The sequence below is a fragment of the Callorhinus ursinus genome, unplaced genomic scaffold, assembly GCF_003265705.2.
Source record: "Callorhinus ursinus isolate GAN/ISIS: 27379988/994484 unplaced genomic scaffold, GSC_fseal_2.0 scaffold18, whole genome shotgun sequence".
Taxonomy (NCBI): Eukaryota; Metazoa; Chordata; class Mammalia; order Carnivora; family Otariidae; genus Callorhinus; species Callorhinus ursinus.
This window is the reverse complement of record NW_027397080.1, coordinates 15793544-15811495: the sequence shown is the minus strand read 5'-3', so window position 1 is coordinate 15811495 and position 17952 is coordinate 15793544. Positions and strand designations below refer to the sequence as shown.

The window sequence follows — 17952 nt, the reverse complement described above, 5'->3', positions numbered from 1 at the left end:
AAGAGGGTCCGAGGGAGAAGCAGATTCCCCGCCGAGCAGGGAGCCCGATGTGGGACTCGATCCCTGGACTCCAGGATCATGACCTGAGCCGAAGGCAGTCGCTTAACCGACTGAGCCACCCAGATGCCCTCTTTTTTTTTTTTTTTTTTTAAGATTTTATTTGTCAGAGCTAGCACAAGCAGGGGGAGCTGCAGGCAGAGGGAGAAGCAGGCTCCCCGCTGAGCAAGGAGCCTGATGGGGGACTTTTCATTTTCATAAGTGTCTTTAAGAGCAAAATTTTTAATTTTGACGACTTAAAATTTATCTTTTTTTTCTTTTATGGATTATGTGTTTGCAGGTCACATAGATTCTTTTTCCTGTTTTCCTCTAGAAGTTTTGCAGCTTTAGGTTATATACTTAGGTGTAATTTGGGCTGTGACACAATGGGGTTGGCATTTAGCAAGATCCTCTGGTGCAGCAAGGAAGGTGTTTGGAGGAAGACAGCCCCGAGGCCTGAAACTGGTGAGTCTTGTAGAGACGACTGACGGTGGCTTCCTCTAACGGTAGTGGAGAAAATGGAACTTGAGATACACGGAATGTAGAATGACTGAAGGAGGTGTCAAGAGTGATTCCTGGGGCGCCTGGGTGGCTCAGATGGTTAAGCGTCTGCCTTCGGCTCAGGTCATGATCCCAGGGTCCTGGGATCGAGTCCCGCATCGGGCTCCCTGCTCCTTGGGAGCCTGCTTCTCCCTCTGCTTCTCCCTCTCTCTCTCTCTCCTCCTCTGTCTCTCATGAATAAATAAATAAAATCTTTAAAAAAAAAAATGGAAGATTCTTGGGATGGAGAAAATGTAAAAAGGTTTAAAAAAAAAAAAAGTGATTCCTGGGTTTCTTCCTTATGCACAAATTGAGGATAACTTACTTCTAAGTTTTTGTACTTCAAACTGGCCCTCAACAGTTTTCTTCTTTTGCAGAAATTATATATTGGAAATTTGACCAGACAGGGACTGGACACAGTTATCTAAAACAGCACACTTGCATCAGCTCCTTCCTTAGGCACTGCCTGCCGCCGAGTACTCAATTCTATCCTCCCAAGTCCAAAGACCTTTGCCCTCTCGGTATCGGGAAAGGTGCCCAAGTCCTACCCGCAGGGCGCAGGCAGCGGGTGGCGCATGCCCAAAGAGGCCGTGTAGAGCTAGCTGACAGCCAGGAGAGCAGAGGACTATAGCGGGTCCCGCCATCTTGTCCGGCCCGCGACGCAGCTGGCCCTTCCTGAAGACTACAAGTCCCATGAGCCCCCGCGGCGGCACTTCCTACCCCTCACTGTCCGGCCCGCTCCCGCTCCCGCTCCCCCTCCCGGGGCCGAAGGCTCTGGCTGTAGCCAGGCGGCCGGCAGCCCAGGTAGGATTTCCGGGGGAAACTGCTGTGGAGGCTGAGGAGGCGGCGGCGGCCACCCGGGTGAGCTCGAGGAACAAGGGAAAGTGAGCGGGAAGTGCGCGGGGTCTGGCTACGAGCGCCTCTTAGGCTCCGGCCGCGTTCTTGGCCCCGCGAGGAGGTCGCGGTCCGGGCAGGGGTAACGGCCCGAGCTGCGGTGGGGTCGGGCCAGGGCGGGGCGGGTTGGGCCGTGGCCGCCGCCTCCTTCTCCGCCCTCCCACAACGGCCCCGCCGTGGTTTCTCCGCCTGTAGTGCGTCCCGCGCCGGCTGGCCCTCTCCGCCCCCCTCGACTTGGCGGGGCCCTTTTGTCTGGGCTGCCCCTTTGTGCCGGTGCGTGAAGTCGCCTCCTCCGGGGAGCCCGCCGGGCCGTCCCTGATGGGGACGGGTCTCTGGGGATCCGGTTACGGTAACCGGATCAGGTCAAAGTCCATTTTCAAACCCCAGTTCTCCATCGGACCTCGGCATCCCGGCTGGGCCGAGCGGAGGCTCGGAGCCAGGCAGTGGCAGACGGAGTTTGTGTTGAAAACCCTTGAGGTTATTGTCTAACTGTGAAACGTCAGCCCCGCGCGGCTTCGGGGCACGAGTCTCCGGCCGTTTTTCTCGGTAGGGGGATGGGCCTGTGGAAAAGACGTGAGCTCCGTCCCCGGGAAACTGGGAAGGGACCGAATTTGCTCCTGTGTCTGTATAGTTTGCAGCTGTGATCAGGGAACCAGAGAACCAGTGCGGTTGAGGTTCACACACTTCTTGAATCTCGGAGGAGAGAAAGTGATTTATAGGGCACGGAGCAGTCTTTTCATTCACTGCATGCGGAGGAAAGCTGCTGGACTTCGTCCAGCCGCCCAGTTCCTCGCCCCTCGGACCCGCCAATCCTTTTATTTCTTCTGCTCGAAACAAAAAGTTGGAAGAAAATGTCCATTAATAGAAGGAGCCGCCTTATAGGGAAACCAGAAACCTAGTTGCTTCTAGAAAGCAACAAAGAGACTAGTTCACCAAGTAATAGGAATGAAGCCAGTTTGAGGGAGGAGAGGTAGTAGTAGATCCTTATTGAAACCGGTGAAGTGTGTGGATTTAACAAAATTTTGTTAGATAGTGGTGACTTAATGTATGCTCCATTGGACGACTGCATTGCTAGATTCAGCATAAAGCAAAACTTTCAGAACGCCAGTGTGGACACTCCTTTTGAAAAATAATTGCATTTCAAATTGTATTTGAAAAAAAAATGTATTTCAAGTGCCTGAAATGAGGACAACCAGGACCCCTTTACATGAATCAGGGAAGGTTATTAACGTTATATAGGTTAAATTCCCTCCCTAGTCAAGCTGTCAAATAAAATAAAGCCTATTGTACTTTATTATGTTGGTATCTCATAATGGAAGTGATATACTCTGGGAATCCCAGATTGTGTTGGTAATATTGTACAGGGATGGAGATCTTTAATGCAGTTTTTCTTCAGTTTTTAATCCAGCAGTGAGTAGAGATTGGTTGTTTTCCTGGCTGTGTTTTGAAGAAGCATCCACAGAATTGCTCTAAAAGTTTTAAAAATAATCTAAAAACAGTAGTTGCTAATGACTGGCTGTTATTTGTTCAAACATGACATTGCTATTAGTGTTATTTTTTGAAAACAGCTCATCATATATATTATGTAATTTCTCACTACAGTTCTGTGAGGTGGTGTTTCTCATTTTGTAGCTGATAAATGTTAAATTCACAACTTAAATTCACAGCCTCTAAAATGTTAAGTGACTTGCCCAAGGTCACACAACCTAGCTAGGACAGAGTAAACTATACTCCAGGCCAGTGCTCTTTTCATTACTTCATGCCTATTGCAGTTACTCATCACACCACCACCAACAGCTTATGATTTATTGAAATTTAAATATTGGAGAAAAATAATGGAAATACTTTCTAATCAGAGCAAAGTGATTTATAAGGAACAGGAGTTTCTAGAACATAAACAGTGTCATACTAAACCATAAAGCATATTTAATGTTGGTCCCATCACCTTGTTTGATGGTATGTTTGATGGTGATTGCCTTGTGCTTCAGACCAATGGCAATTTTATGGAGCCCTGGGAGTGGAATAGTGGTGAGTAACTGGGCTGTGGTTTTGTCTAATCATGACTAAAAAGTTTTGACTAATCTCTGCTTAAAGGTTTTTTAAACAAGTATGTTGGAGAACATCGATACAGCAGTTTTGGCTGCTGGAACTAACATTGAAGAAATAACTGAAATTGAGATACTTTTCTAGCCAGTGTCAAAGACTCAAGAAAATGCTTTCTTTAGTGTTTGCTTTTCGTAAAAACTAATTTTAATCAGTTTCAAACCTGCAGTTAAATCTTGGCTTTATGTCAGTACATGCCATGAATGTGACATCAGAAATAGAAACTTACTTCACCTCCTTTACTTAAATTCTTCTTAGGTAAAATGCATAACATGCCAATGGAATTGAGTCAATACAATTGGTCTAGCCTTTCTAACTAGTAGAAGCCTGTTTTAAATCTCTTATTAAGCCATCACAATGGGAAGGAACTGTTTTCCTTTGTGTGTTTTGCTGTTGGTCTGCTTTATTTTGGAATCAGTTCATCCATTCATTCAATCAATATGTAATTATTGACAGGGTGCCTGGGTGGCTCAGTCGGTTAAGCGGCTGCCTTCTGCTCAGGTCATGGTCCCAACGTCCTGGGATCGAGCCCCGCATCGGCCTCCCTGCTGTGCAGGAAGCCTGCTTCTCCCTCTCCCACTCCCCCTGCTTGTGTTCCCTCTCTCGCTGTGTCACTCTCTGTCAAATAAATAAATAAAATCTTTAAAAAAAACACAACATATAATTATTGAAAGCCTGTTGTGTTCTAGACACTGAAACGCAGGAATCAGACCCTGAGGACAAGGCAGTGAAAACAAAAGTCTTCCTTCTTGGGGCTTACCGACTGATTAGGGGTGGTGGTGGTTGGGGGGAGTCAGACAATAAAAAAGTACTAAATAAAATCCTCTCTCATGTGCAACCTTGAGCAGTGACCTCTTTGAAGGTTAGTTTTCTCATCTGTAACACGGGGGTAATCATTCCTGCTCAATCTGTGGAATTATTTTGAAATTATTTCCAGGAGTAGGGTATTTGGTCATATTATACCCTTTAGAAAAGGAAAAGGAGCATTGGAAGAAGATTGTTTATAAAGAAAGAGACAGAGAGAATGAGTAGATTCTCTGGCCTAAGAGAGTGTGATGTCTCCTTGTAAGACATTCTGTGACTGATAATCACGTCTTCATATGGGCCACCATAACCTTTTATGCACTTATCAAATAAGCCTTTTAAATTTGTTCTGTATTGTCACAGTTAAAGGTCTTAAGTGGCAAGGACTGTGTCCTAGTTTGTATCCTTACTGCTTAACGCATAGATCCCGGTATTTGGTTGGAATTTTATAAATGTTTGTAGAATGAGTGAATGAATAACAAAAGTGGGCAGGGGCAGTTGTGGAGAATACCAGGACACAAATGCAGTGCCATAAATGGTTCTTTTATTCAGCTGATTTTTGTTTTGCCCATTGTGTGCTAGGATCTGGATTATGTTCTGGAGGTACAAAGATGTTAAGGTATTGAGCTTCTGCCTTGAAAAGCTTACAACATTCCAACCCCTTACTGTGGTAAGTGTTCAGTAGAGCTGTGTTACAATCTAGGAAAGGAACAGAGTGATTCTGTTTCGGTAGACTGTGAAGGAAGGCATTACAGAGGAAGTGATTTTGGAGCTTGTTCCTGAGGGATGAATAAGAATTCACCCAGTAGACCTGTTACTATTAAGGTTATTCCAGCCTGAGTCCCCCAGCCACCACCACCCCTGATCAGCCAGAGGAAGCAATTTGGCATAGGAATGGATGTGCAAAAGTGTAAGGTGTGTGTCTGGGAAAGAGTGAGGAGTGTGGTAGAGCTAAGAGGGTTTTACGGCCGGTTCAAATGCCCCCTCTTGGAAATTTGAAAAGAGCAATGGATTTTCACCCAGACAACTGCACATACACAAACATGCATATAATTTTAGAAGGTTATGGAATACTTAGGGGGTCTCTAGACCCCTGGGGTTGAGTAGTTGAAGAATACAGTGGCTGGTGAAAGGAAAGGTTGAGGCCAGGTGCTGAGAAGGATTCAAAATGCTTTGCTAAGGAGTTCAGGCTTTATGATTAGGGAATTGTTAAATCATCAAAGGTTTTCAAAGCAGGTACTTGACATAATCTGATCTGTTTTGAAAGATAATTGCTTGCTGTCTTTAGGATAGGTTAGAGCGTTTAGGAGAGATAACAGAGTTAAGTGTTAGAAGAGTTGGATTTTGAGGGCCTTTTTGTTTGATTTGATTTTAAAAGATGGGAGAGATTTGACGTGTTTGGAAGGTGAAGGAAAAGGAGCCAGGAGAGAGGCAGATATTGAAGATCGGCACAAGAGAAAAGGGAGATGATAAAGAAGCCCTGGAAGGAGATAAAATCGAAAGCTCATGGAGAGGTGAGCCTTGAAAGGGAAACATGAAGAAAGGATGGGGGAAGATGTGTTTGGAAGTGATGGAGATGAGAACTGAAATTGGAGTAGTCACCAGCCGCTTACCCTGTACACTGATCTAGGTACTTTTTTTTTTTTTTTTAAGTAAGCTCTATACCCAATATGGGGCTCAAACTCACAACCCCAAGCTCAAGAATTGCATACTTCACAGACTGAGCCAGCCAGGCATCCTAGATTTTTTTTTTTTTAAGATTTTATTTATTTAGGGTGCCTGGGTGGCTCAGTTGGTTAAGTGACTGCCTTCGGCTCAGGTCATGATCCTGGAGTCCCGGGATCGAGTCCCACATCGGGCTCCCTGCTTAGCGGGGAGTCTGCTTCTCCCTCTGACCCTCCTCCCTCTCATGCTCTCTATCTCTCATTCTCTCTCTCTCAAATAAATAAATGAAATCTTTAAAAAAAAAAAGATTTTATTTATTTGACAGAGACACAGGGAGAGAGGGAACACAAGCAGGGAGAGTGGCAGGCAGAGGGAGAAGCAGGCTTCCTGCTGAGCAGGGAGCCCGATGTGGGACTCGATCCCAGGACCCTGGGATCATGACCTGAGCCAAAGGCAGATGCTTAACTGACTGAGCCACCCAGGCGTCCCCACCCTAGATACTTTTGTATGTGTTATTTAATTTTACAAAAGTTCTATGGAGTGGGTGGGCATTGCCATTTGACAGTTGAAGAAATTATGGCTCAGAGACATTTAACTTCACATATAAGTAATGGAAGAGATCTGGAATCCAGATGTATTTTGACTACAAAGCTCAGGATCACAATTTCTGCCTTATAAGGTTTGTTAATGTCTAATGACCTCTTTTTTATCTTCCTTTAAGAAGGAAGGGGTTAAGTTATCTGTGGAATGATAAAAGGCTAGACAGAGTGTTTTGGAATAGCAGTCGTGGAAAAGGTAAGGGAGCCAACCAAAGATGAGGGAGAGGGCTACCAGATAGCAATTAAGGCTAGCTGAGGTCAGACAGGAATTTTCCACTAGTCCACGCATTCTGTCTCCTACATTCTCAGCAAAGCAGCATCTCTTGAATACTGTCGATAGGGACCTTAGAAGAAAACACAACTATATTGTCATAAAAGGCTTTGGTGCCGCCATCTCTGAGCAGGTCACAAGCCTTGTGCTTCAGTTTTCTCATTTCTTAATAGAGTGCTCTGGATTAGTTGGTCTCTCAAATTTTAAGATTTCATGATTTGCCACCAAAAACATTCCAGGGGATTTTAGGAGAGGAAGTGTGTTTAGTGTCTGATTTTTAGGGAAGAGGTGTTTCAAAATCTACAGCTTTCAGATTCAGCCTTGGTTTTCAGTTTAACTTCTCTATTATGTTTAAAACGCCAGGTGTTGGTTTTGACCATCTGAAAGCTCTGACCCATTTACTCAATATAATACATTTCCTATCTTTGGAGTCTGAAGACCTGGGTTCTAGTTCCAGCTCTGTCACATTGTCGCTGTGAATATCCAAGTCAGCTAACCTCCTTAAACTTTGGTTTCCTCATCTATAAAATAGGGATAATGACCATTTCTTTAGGGGTGTGAGATGAGATAATGTATGTGAGAGGTCTTTGTAAACTGTAGAGTGTTTAGTAAATATAAGAAAATATATTACTATACCTGGCAAAGGAAAAAGTGGTATTGTCATCAGTGCTGTAGGAGAGAGGGGGCACTGGTTTCAAGTGCATCCTTCTGTTCAGGTGTACTGAGTGGCAGGGAAATCTCTCAGGGTGTGAGCTGTCAGTGCACTGATTTAGAAATTTATTTGTAGTATATGATGTTAGGTTTTTGTTAGGTAAACATTTCAATTCAGATCTAATCTTGAATCAAATCTGTGACCAAAATACTCCATTGTTAAAATTCTCTACATTTATTCTTTCAAATGTGAACTTGTTAGCCACATTTCCAGGAGTACTTTTTAGATAAATGTTGACTGTATTTCATTTGAGGATAGATAACAATCTTCTGATTGTCTGACAGAACTTAAGTGCAGTTGCTTGGTTTGTTTGTTTCCTCTGTGGATGGCTGATTCTGGTGGAACTCAACATGTTCAGTCTTCTAGAGAGAACTCTACTTCCCTACCTTTAGCCTGCATGTGCCATCTAGTTGATTACCAGTGTACTCCATTCTTTCTACCCAGCTGCTCACTCTCTCCTTTGCACTTTGATAGGAAATACAGTATCAAAACTGGTGTAAAAGATTAATGATTCCCCCTTACCTTGAGTGATCCCAGAGCACTTTGACCATGTCTCTGCAGGGCACTTTTCCCTCTTTAGTTGACCTCTTTATTCTCCCTACTAAATAGTACGTGTTTATGGAAATAAACTGAATTAAAGATTCCTGTGGTGTGGGTTTTAATTTGTTTAACTATTACAAATAATGCTGTCACATAGGTCTTTGTATGTGTAACTTTTTTCTTTTTTAAAATAAAATTACCGGGGGGCGCCTGAGTGGCTCAGTCAGTTGAGTGTCCAACTCCTGATTTCGGCTCAGGTAACGATCTTAGGGTTGTGAGATTGAGCCCAGTCCCAGCAGAGGGCTCCACATTCCCCCACTCAGCCAGAGTCAGCTTAAGATTCTCTCTCCCTCTCCGTTTGCCCCTCCCCCCTGCTCGATCTCGCATGTGTACGCTCACTCTCTAAAAATAAATAAAATCTTTATTTATTTACCTGAGAGAGAGAGAGCAAGAGAGCACAGCCATGGGGAGCGGCAGAGTGAGAGGGACAAGCAGCCTTCCCGCTGAGCAGGGAGCCCGATAAGGGACTTGATCCCAGGGTTCTGGAATTGAGCCCCACCATCAGGTTCCTTGCTCAGCTGGGACCCTGCTTCTCCCCTGCCTACAGCTCCCCCTGCTTGTGCTTGCTCTCTCTCTCTCTGTCAAATAAATAAAATCTTAAAAAAAAAAACAAGTTTTCATCTTAAAAAAAATGAAATTACTGGATCAGCAAATATGAATATTTAGCTCTTGATTGGTATTACCAAACTGTTTGCTAACACCAGTATCCTAATTTGCAGTGCCACTAACAGTTTACAGTGCTTGTTTATTCACAACCTACCTTGTTAATAATGGATTTTAATATTTTAAAATAAATATATTTCCAGTTTAATAGTTCTAAATGATATATAATTATTGTTTTAACCTTAAAATTTTTTTATTTTTATTTATTTTATTTTTATTTATTTTAAAGATTTTATTTGAGAGAGAGAGTGAGAGAGAGAGCAGGAGAGGGGCAAGGTCTGAGGGAGAAGCAGACTCCCTGCTGAGCAGGGAGCCCAATATGCGATTCAATCCTGGGACACCAGGATCATGACCTGAGCCAAGGCAGTCACTTAACCAACTGAGCCACGCAGTCGCTTAACCAACTGAGCCACCCAGGCGCCCTTAACCTTAAAATTTTTTGAATAGAGTTGACACATAACCATTTTAACATTTAAATTATTAGGGAAAGTCAAACATTTATTCCTATGACTGTAAGTTTTGTTCTTTTGCTCATTTATCTGTTTAGGTCTTTATGGTCTTAGACGCTTTTGTAAGCCTTTTATTACAGATATTAATTTATTTTCAAAGTTTATTGAAAGATTTCCCCTGGTCTGTGGTATTTGTTTTTATTTCACTTTTTTTTAAGATTTTAATTAATTAATTTTGTAAAGATTTATGTATTAGAGAGAGACAGCGAGAGAGGGAACACAAGCAGGGGGAGTGGGAGAGGGAGAAGCAGGCGTCCCACGGAGCAGGGAGCCTGATGTAGGGCTCGGTCCCAGGACCCTGGGATCATGACCTGAGCTGAAGCCAGACGCTTAACGAGTGAGCCACCCAGGCGCCCCAAAGATTTTTTATTTTTAAGTAATCTCTACACCCAGCTTGGGGCTCGAATTCAAGAGTTGCATGCTCTTCCAACTGAGCCAGTCCTCTTATTTTTGACAGAAACCTTCATGCTGTAGTCATTCACTGTTTCCTTTGTAATTTCTTGTATTTCTTTTTTTTTTCCTTGTATTTCTTCCATCATTAGAAAATTATATCTTCTTAGGTGGATTAAATACTTTATGAATTTTTCAACTTCTGTTTCTATTAGTCCTTTTTTTAACTTTTGGAAAAATTAATTTTAATGTGTGGGATAAAAATGCTATTCTAAGTTAATTTTTTTCATAATGCTATCCAGTTATTTCTAGTAGCAGTTGTTTTGTGAGGACATTTTGAGCTTTGGAAGACACTAAAGTGTTCTTTTTCATCTTGAGTTACTAATATCCACCTAGGTCACTAGAAATTAAAAATCTTCACTCCAATAAGGGATCAAGGTTATTTAAAAAATAACAAAGTATCTTTTTCACACTAGTGTTGGTGATGTATTCCATTCTTATTTACCTCAGAATAGGGTTCATAGGGAAATAGTTGTTCTTTGGGTGGGTTGATTGTTTATTAAATAAGATGAAAAAGTGGAGCCCTGACACACTACCTCCTCTCCCTCCAGTGAGTGACAAGTAGAAAGAGGGAGAATTCCTAAGGGACACTTAACTCTTCTTCCCTTCCCTCACGGCTAAATCCCTATTAAAAAACACTTTCAGGGTGCCTGGGTGGCTGAGTCGTTAAGCGGCTGCCTTCAGCTCAGGTCATGATCCCAGAGTCCTGGGATCGAGTCCCACATCAGGCTCCATGCTCGGCAGGAAGCCTGCTTCTCCCTCTCCCACTCCCCCTGCTTGTGTTCCTGCTCTTGCTGTCTCTGTCAAATAAATAAATAAAATCTTTAAAAAAAAACCAAAAAAACACTTTCAGGGACACCTGGGTGGCTCAGTCAGTTAAGTATCTGCCTTCGGCTCAGGGCATGATCCCAGGGTCCTGGAATCGAGCCCCACATCAGGCTCCCTGGTCAGCGGGGAGTCTGCTTCTCCCTCTCTCTCCCTCTGCCACTCCTCCTGATTGTGTGCTCACTTGCTCTCTCTCTCAAATAACATCTTAAAAAAAATAGATAACTAAAAAACGCTTTCAGTAGATACTGAGAGTAACTCTATAGGACAAGTCACAGAGTGTGAAGAGTACTTTCCATTTCCTTTTACTTACACACACCCAACTTTGCCTCCTGTTCCTTCCTCTGAGTTTAAATTTGAGGGAAGGCGTTAGGATTCAGGATATGGGTGTTTTTGCTTTATGTATTAAGAGATGACACAATGCCTCTTATCCACTGGTGATACCAATGATTGGGAATTTTTCTAACATTCTTGCACACCCTAATGCTTATATAAAATTAGGTAAGAGATAACTGGCTTCTGGAACCCATCTTTTTTGTAATTGGGAGAGGTCTTCATCCTTTCACTGTGGCCACAGGCCAATAAGGACCATTCTGTTAAATATATCTTTGCAATCTATGGCATAAGATAAATAAGTCTGTTTGTTTGCAATTACGGTAATCATTGCACATTTAATATTTTTTAATTGTGTAAAATTTACCATGTTAACCTTTTTTAAGTGTACAATTCAGTGGCATTAAGAACATTCACAACATTGTGCAGCCATCACTACTATTCATTTCCAAAACTTTTCCATCATCCCAAACTGAAACTCCTCCCAATAAATAGTTAACTCCTAATGCCTTCCCCTCTCAGCCTCTGGTAACCTTTATTCTACTTTGTGTCTCTATAAATTTGCCTATTTTAGGTGTCTCATATAAGTGGAATCATGTAATATTTGTCTTTTTGTGTGGCTTCTTTCTTTTTTTTTTTAAACAGCTTTTTTAAATTTTTTTTTAAGATTTTATTTATTTATTTGAGAGAGAGAGAATGAGAGACAGAGAGCACAAGAGGGAAGAGGGTCAGAGGGAGAAGCAGACTCCCTGCTGAGCAGGGAGCCCGATGCGGGACTCGATCCCGGGACTCCAGGATCATGACCCGAGCCGAAGGCAGTCGCTTAACCAACTGAGCCACCCAGGCGCCCTGTGTGGCTTATTTCTTTGTATTTTTTAAACTATCTCCTCTTTGTCCTTACAGAAAGAAGAAAGTTTATTTTGTAGCAATCAGAAACTTCCCTCTAGCCTCTTAACTCTCTGCAGGAAACGCACCATTGGAATGAAGTTGAAAAGCAAGCCTTTAACTATCTTTACGGCATTGGCGTTAAGGAGTGAATAATAAAAGCTTTAGGAGATTTAATAAATAAAATATTTTCGTATTTGCTAGTGATTTTGGAGGGGAGAATAGAAAGGAAAATATCAAAGAGCAGTTGTTGAGCAACTTCTTCCTTTTAACTAGAAGAGATTAAAAGGATTAACTTCCTAAACATCAATTATGCCACATTAAATTCCTGCAAATAATGACCCTAAGTATTCTTTCATGAGATATTTATACTTGGTATCACTATGATCCAGACATACATGAAACTATTTTTTTAAAGTCTATTTAAATCCATCTTTCGAGGGGTGCCTGGGTGGCTCAGGTGGTTAAGCGACTGCCTTCGGCTCAGGTCATGATCCCAGAGTCCTGGGATCGAGCCCCACATCGGGTTCCCTGCTCCGCGGGAAGCCTGCTTCTCCCTCTCCCACTCCCCCTGCTTGTGTTCCCTCTCTTGCTGTGTGTCTCTCTCTCTGTCAATTAAATAAATAAATAAAAATCCAATAAATCCATCTTTCGACAGATCATTTTTGCTAGATTTCTAACACCATTTAGATGTATGTAAACAAACTTCACCTATTAACAAGAAACCTTAATTGCCTGAAGCCCAGATTTAGTTCCAATTATTTCAGGAGAAGAAATAATAGGATTAATTCTAATCTGCACATCTGGAAAGGTAAGATCACCCTTCCTGAGATCGGTATTTTTCCTGAAAATAATGTCCTTTATAATTCACTAGGACATTCCTTGAGAGTACTTTTGATTATCAGTGAGCCACACCTCTATTTTAAAGAGCTGATTCATGCGTCTTAGTGGTAACAGAAAAGACCGTGTTTAACTAGGAGGAGGAGGTTTTTTTCTTGAAAGGGGATATTAGTCCCATTTTTTTTTCTTTAAGTAGGCTCCATACCCAGTGTGGAGCCCAACACGGGGCTTGAACTCACAACCCTGAGATCAAGACCCGAGCTGACATCAAGAGTTGGACACTTAACCGAGTGAGCCACCCAGGTGCCCCAGTCCCATTTTTAAGGCTTTACTCTTAAGTAATATGTTAGATATTGATTGTGCTTAAAAATAAGCATTTCCTAAGTGTAACGTTTTTTGAACAGACTTTAAAAGACAAAATTTTTTTTCTGTTACATCACTAATAGCTTTCATTCTTTGTTTCATTTTGAGTGTCCAGGATAGACACAGGTTGTAAATACAGATATAAATGAGTATACCAAGAATATATAATTTTTCCTAGCAGGATATATACTTTTTTTTTTTAAGATACTTTTTTTTTTTTTAAGATTTTATTTATTCATTTGTCAGAGAGAGAGAGCACGAGCAGGGGGAGTGGCAGGCAGAGGGAGAAGCAGACTCCTGCTGAGCGGGGAGCCCGATGCGGTACTCGATCCCAGGACCCTGGGATCATGACCCAAGATGAAGGCAGACGCCTAACTGAATGAGCCACCCAGGCATCCCAGGATATATACTTTTTGAGATATTGTTGGGTGTACCAGCTGAGCCAATACTAGAAGTAAGAAGACAGTGGAACAATATTTTCAAAATGCTAAAAGAAAAAAATCTGGCAACCGAGAATTGTGTACTCAGTAAAAATATATGTCAAAGGTGCACCTGGGTGGCTCTGTTAAGCATCTGCCTTCGGCTCAGGTCATGATCCCAGGGTCCTGGGATCAAGCCCCACATCAGACTCCCTGCTTGGCAGGAAGCCTGTTCCCACACCCTCTGCTTGTGTTCCCTCTCTCGCTGTGTCTTTCTCTGTCAAATAAATTAAAAAAAAAAAATCTTAAAAAAAATTTTATGTCAAAAATAAATTTAAAAGAAAAAGTTTCAAACAAAGGAACTAAGAGAACATCTTCCCATAGAACCTCACCAAAGGAACTTCTGAAGGATACTTCAGGAATAAGGAAAAATGCTTCTTGGAAACAAGGGTCTGAGATGCAAAGAGGAATTATGAGCAAAGAACATATGTACAATAAGGAAAATCTTAAGGACTGAATAAAACAATAACATCTTATTTGTGGATATAAAAGTGGAAAGTACTCAAATATAAATAGGGAAGGGGTTTGAAATGAAAGTATTCTAAGAGTTCTTATATAATTGAGTAAAGATACTAATTTAGACTTAAGGGAAAATATTCATGTTAGCCTTTCAGAGCTAATAATAAAAGAATAGTAATAGAATAAAAATAAGTAGAAATGAAAAGGAATGAGAAAAAATTGATACAGCAGAGGCAAAAAAGAGAACTGCAAAGTGGAACAAATGAAAAATAGGAAATAAGGTGGTAAAAAGGAATACAAAATATCTCTTAATCACAATAGAAATAAATTAGATTGCTTTCCCCAAAAACTCTATTTAAAAGACAAAGATGGTCAAGTAGAGAAGTAATAAAGGAAACTAAATGGGAGACATATGAAATATTCATGGATTGGAAAACTTAGTATTATGAAGAGGACAGTTTTTCCCAGTTTGATTTTAGATTGAATGTAATTCTAATCCAAATTCCAATAAGTTTTTTTCATGGAATTTGACAAGTTGATTCTAAAATGTATATGGAGCGGCCAACACACTTCTGAAGATAAGATGGGGAAACTTGTCCTACCTGATTACAAGACTTATTGTAAACCTGGGGGTGCCTGGGTGGTTCAGTCAGTTAAGCATCCGCCTTCGGCTCAGGTCATGATCCCAGGGTCCTTGGATCGAGCCCCTCATCGGGCTCCCTGCTCAGCGGGGAGCCTGCTTCTCCCTCTCCCACTGCCTGCTGTTCCCCCTGCTTGGGCTCTCTCTCTCTCTGTCAAATAAATAAATAAAATCTTTAAAAAAATTATTGTAACACTGATCATTAGACAATGTGGTTTTGGCCCTGGGATCAAAAAATAGACCCATAGAATAGTATAGAGTGCTGGGAGAGAGACCTATACATAGGAAAAGGGATATAGGACAAAGGTGGCATTACAGATCCGTGGAGAGAGGATAAATTATTCAGTAATGGATTGAGATCATTTGTTAGCCATAAAAAAATGGATCTCTTAATACCATATACAAAAATTAATTCTAGTTACATTGATGGCCAAAATGTGAAGGGTAAAACTTTAAAATGTTAAGAGGAAAATATAAGAAAATATCTGTCTTATCTCAGGCCTTGTATACATTAACTTAGCAATAAGTTAAAAATAGAAATAAGACAGGGTGAAGGGATAGGAAGTGATGGAAAGGGGTTTGCTATTTTAGACAGGGTAGTCAGGACAAGGCCCCTCTGAGCAAGTCATATTTGATTTGTCACATGAAATAAAGGGGCAGATCATGCAATTTCTGAGAGTGAAGCATTCCAGGCTGTCTGAACAGCACCCGCAAAGCCCTGTGAGAATGTGCTTATTGAGTTACAGGAACAGCAAACAGGGTAGTGCAGCAGGAACTGAGTGAACTAGATGATAAGAAGTGAAGTTTATGAGTAAGCAGGTTAGGTTATGTAGGATCTCAAAGGCCGTGGTAAGAAATTTGGAGTTAATTTGAGGTGTCATAGGGAGACAGGATGTTCTTTATGTTTTTAAAGGATTACACAGACCACTCTGAGGACAACACAATATAGGAGTATGAGTGGAAGAAGGAGGGTTGATTAGGGAGTTGACACAGTAATCAAGGCAAGATGTGGCCATAGCTTGGAGTTGGGTGGTGAGAAGTGTTTAGATTATGGATATATTTTAGAGGCAGAGGCAGTAAAATTTGGTGATGATTTAGATGTGGGTATGAGAGAAAGAAAAGTCAATTATGACACCAAAGTTTTTGTCCTGAGCAACTGGAAAACTAAAGTTGCCTCTTCACTGAAACAATGATCTGAAATAGCAGCTAACACACTTGCCAGTTGTATTTTTTTTTTTTTTTGGTAAGTGTTCTACATCTATTGCCCTAACTATTGAATAGGGGAGACTGGAAAAAGAACAAGTTGGGAGTGAGGAATCAAGAGTTGTTGTTTTTAAATGTACTATGTCTGGGGTGCCTGGGTGGCTCAGTTGGTTAAGCAACTGCCTTCGGCTCAGGTCAGGATCCTGGAGTTCCTGGATCGAGTCCCACATCGGGCTCCCTGCTCAGCAGGGAGTCTGCTTCTCCCTCTGACCCTCCCCCCTCTCATGCTCTCTCTATCTCATTCTCTCTCTCAAATAAATAAAATCTTAAAAAAAAATAAATGTACTATGTCTGACAAACTTCTTAGATTTCCAAATAAAGATGTTGTGTAGACTGGATATACCAGTTTGAAGTTCAGAGGAGAGGTTCAGTCTGGCAATATGAATTTGGAAGTTATCAGTGTATATATATATTTTTTAAAGATTTTATTTATTTATTTGACAGAGAGAGACAGCGAGAGCAGGAACACAAGCAGGGGGAGTGGGAGAGGGAGAAGCAGGCCTCCCGCTGAGCAGGGAGCCCGATGCGGGACTCGATCCCGGGGTCCCGGGATCATGACCTGAGCCGAAGGCAGACGCTCAACGACTGAGCCACCCAGGCACCCTATCAGTGTATATATTGCATTTAAAGCTATAGAACTGGGGCGCATTGCCATGCAGGCTGACCTGGGACCTTTCATCATGGTGGACACGAAAGAGCATCCAGCAATAAGCATCTGGGGGCACAGTCGGAGGAGGTTCCTGCAGAGACTACCTCACTTGAAGTAGGAAGGAGAACAAAGACTAAGAAAATAAATAAATGGATGAGCTCCAAATCCACATGTCCAACTCACTAAATATCTCCACCTAGCATAAACCTCCATTCAACATACACAAAACAATTCATTATCTACCTCTTCCAGCAGTTTTTCTAGCTCACCACTATCCACCTAGTTGTTCAAACCAGAAATCTCATCCTCCACATATGAGTCATTTCCAAAACATATCTCACACCCATCCCTTCATCTTCATTGCTCCCCTTGCTTGTGCGTGCTCTCTGTCTGTCAGATAAATAAATAAAATCTTAAAAAAAAAATACAAAGCTGGGAAAAGAGGTAAAGCAGGGGTGGGGTGGGGTGATGATTTCTGTTTAAAGTTGGGTAAGGAAGGAAGGCTTCACTGAGAAGGCAACATTTTAGCAAGGACATAAAAGAATTGAGGAATGAATATCTGGGGGAGGAGCATTCCAGGGAGAGCAAATAGCAAGTGCAAAAGCCCCAAGCATGCCTGGCAGGTTCAAGAAGAGGTAAGGAGGCTCACCTACCCGAGGCTTCGTGAGGGAGAGAGTAGTTGAACATGATGGGGTCATTGAACATGATCATAGGGCCTTGTAACTGTTGAAAGTCTTTTGCCTTTTACCCTGAGCTTTTGACAGATCTGGACTGAACAGATGTATAGGTTTGGGCATCATCTGCATATGGGTGGTTATAGAAACCATGGAAATATTTCTAGCACAGGCACTCAGTTGGAGACACGAAGTAGAGTTCTCTTCTACAAAGACTACTCAGGATTCTTTCAGCAAGATACCCTTCTGGGTGCGCCTGGGTGACTCAGTCAAGTGGCTGCCTTCAGCTCAGGTCATGATCCCGGGGTCCTGGGATCGAGCCCCGCATCAGGCTCCCTGCTCCGCGGGAGGCCTGCTTCTCCCTCTCCCACGCCCCCTGCTTGTGTTCCCTCTCTCGCTGTGTCTCTCTCTGTCAAATAAATAAATAAAATTAAATAAATACAACAAAACCTATTTTTAAAAAAATGCCCTTCTGTTTGTGATTCTCTAAGGACAGAGGTGTTTCATTAATTGAAACTTTCTGTTAGCTAACCCAGGATCATCACCCTGATCATCTAGTGGATAATGTGGTTAACAGTTGAGATACTATTAATTCTGTCTTCTCTGTCTGCCAGCAAATCCTGTTATGTTTACTAACCATTTTCAGATGTTCCATTCTTGATTGTTACTGCCATTTCATTTATGTATCAGACGTTT

General features: G+C 42.0%; 1 protein-coding gene across 21 annotated transcripts in view; it reads left to right on the top strand.

Annotated features, from left to right (window-relative positions):
- LOC112811776 (mediator of RNA polymerase II transcription subunit 18) overlaps nt 1-17952 on the top strand; it is a 148475-nt gene that overhangs the window by 37749 nt on the left and 92774 nt on the right. For 3 of the 21 annotated variants that reach the window (XM_073903104.1, XM_073903103.1, XM_025856100.2), the window contains exon 1: nt 1383-1437. The exons of 7 other annotated variants lie outside the window; for them this stretch is intronic. Coding sequence is in view for 5 of the 14 variants with exons in the window: in XM_025856093.2 (XP_025711878.1) it covers nt 1270-1437 (168 nt within the window). In the remaining 9 variants the exon portion in view is untranslated. Of the gene's footprint in view, nt 1-875; nt 1438-5770; nt 5892-17952 lie in introns of those variants that run through there. 11 more of the 21 variants (XM_025856093.2, XM_025856090.2, XM_073903101.1 and 8 more) reach the window with 8 other exon arrangements.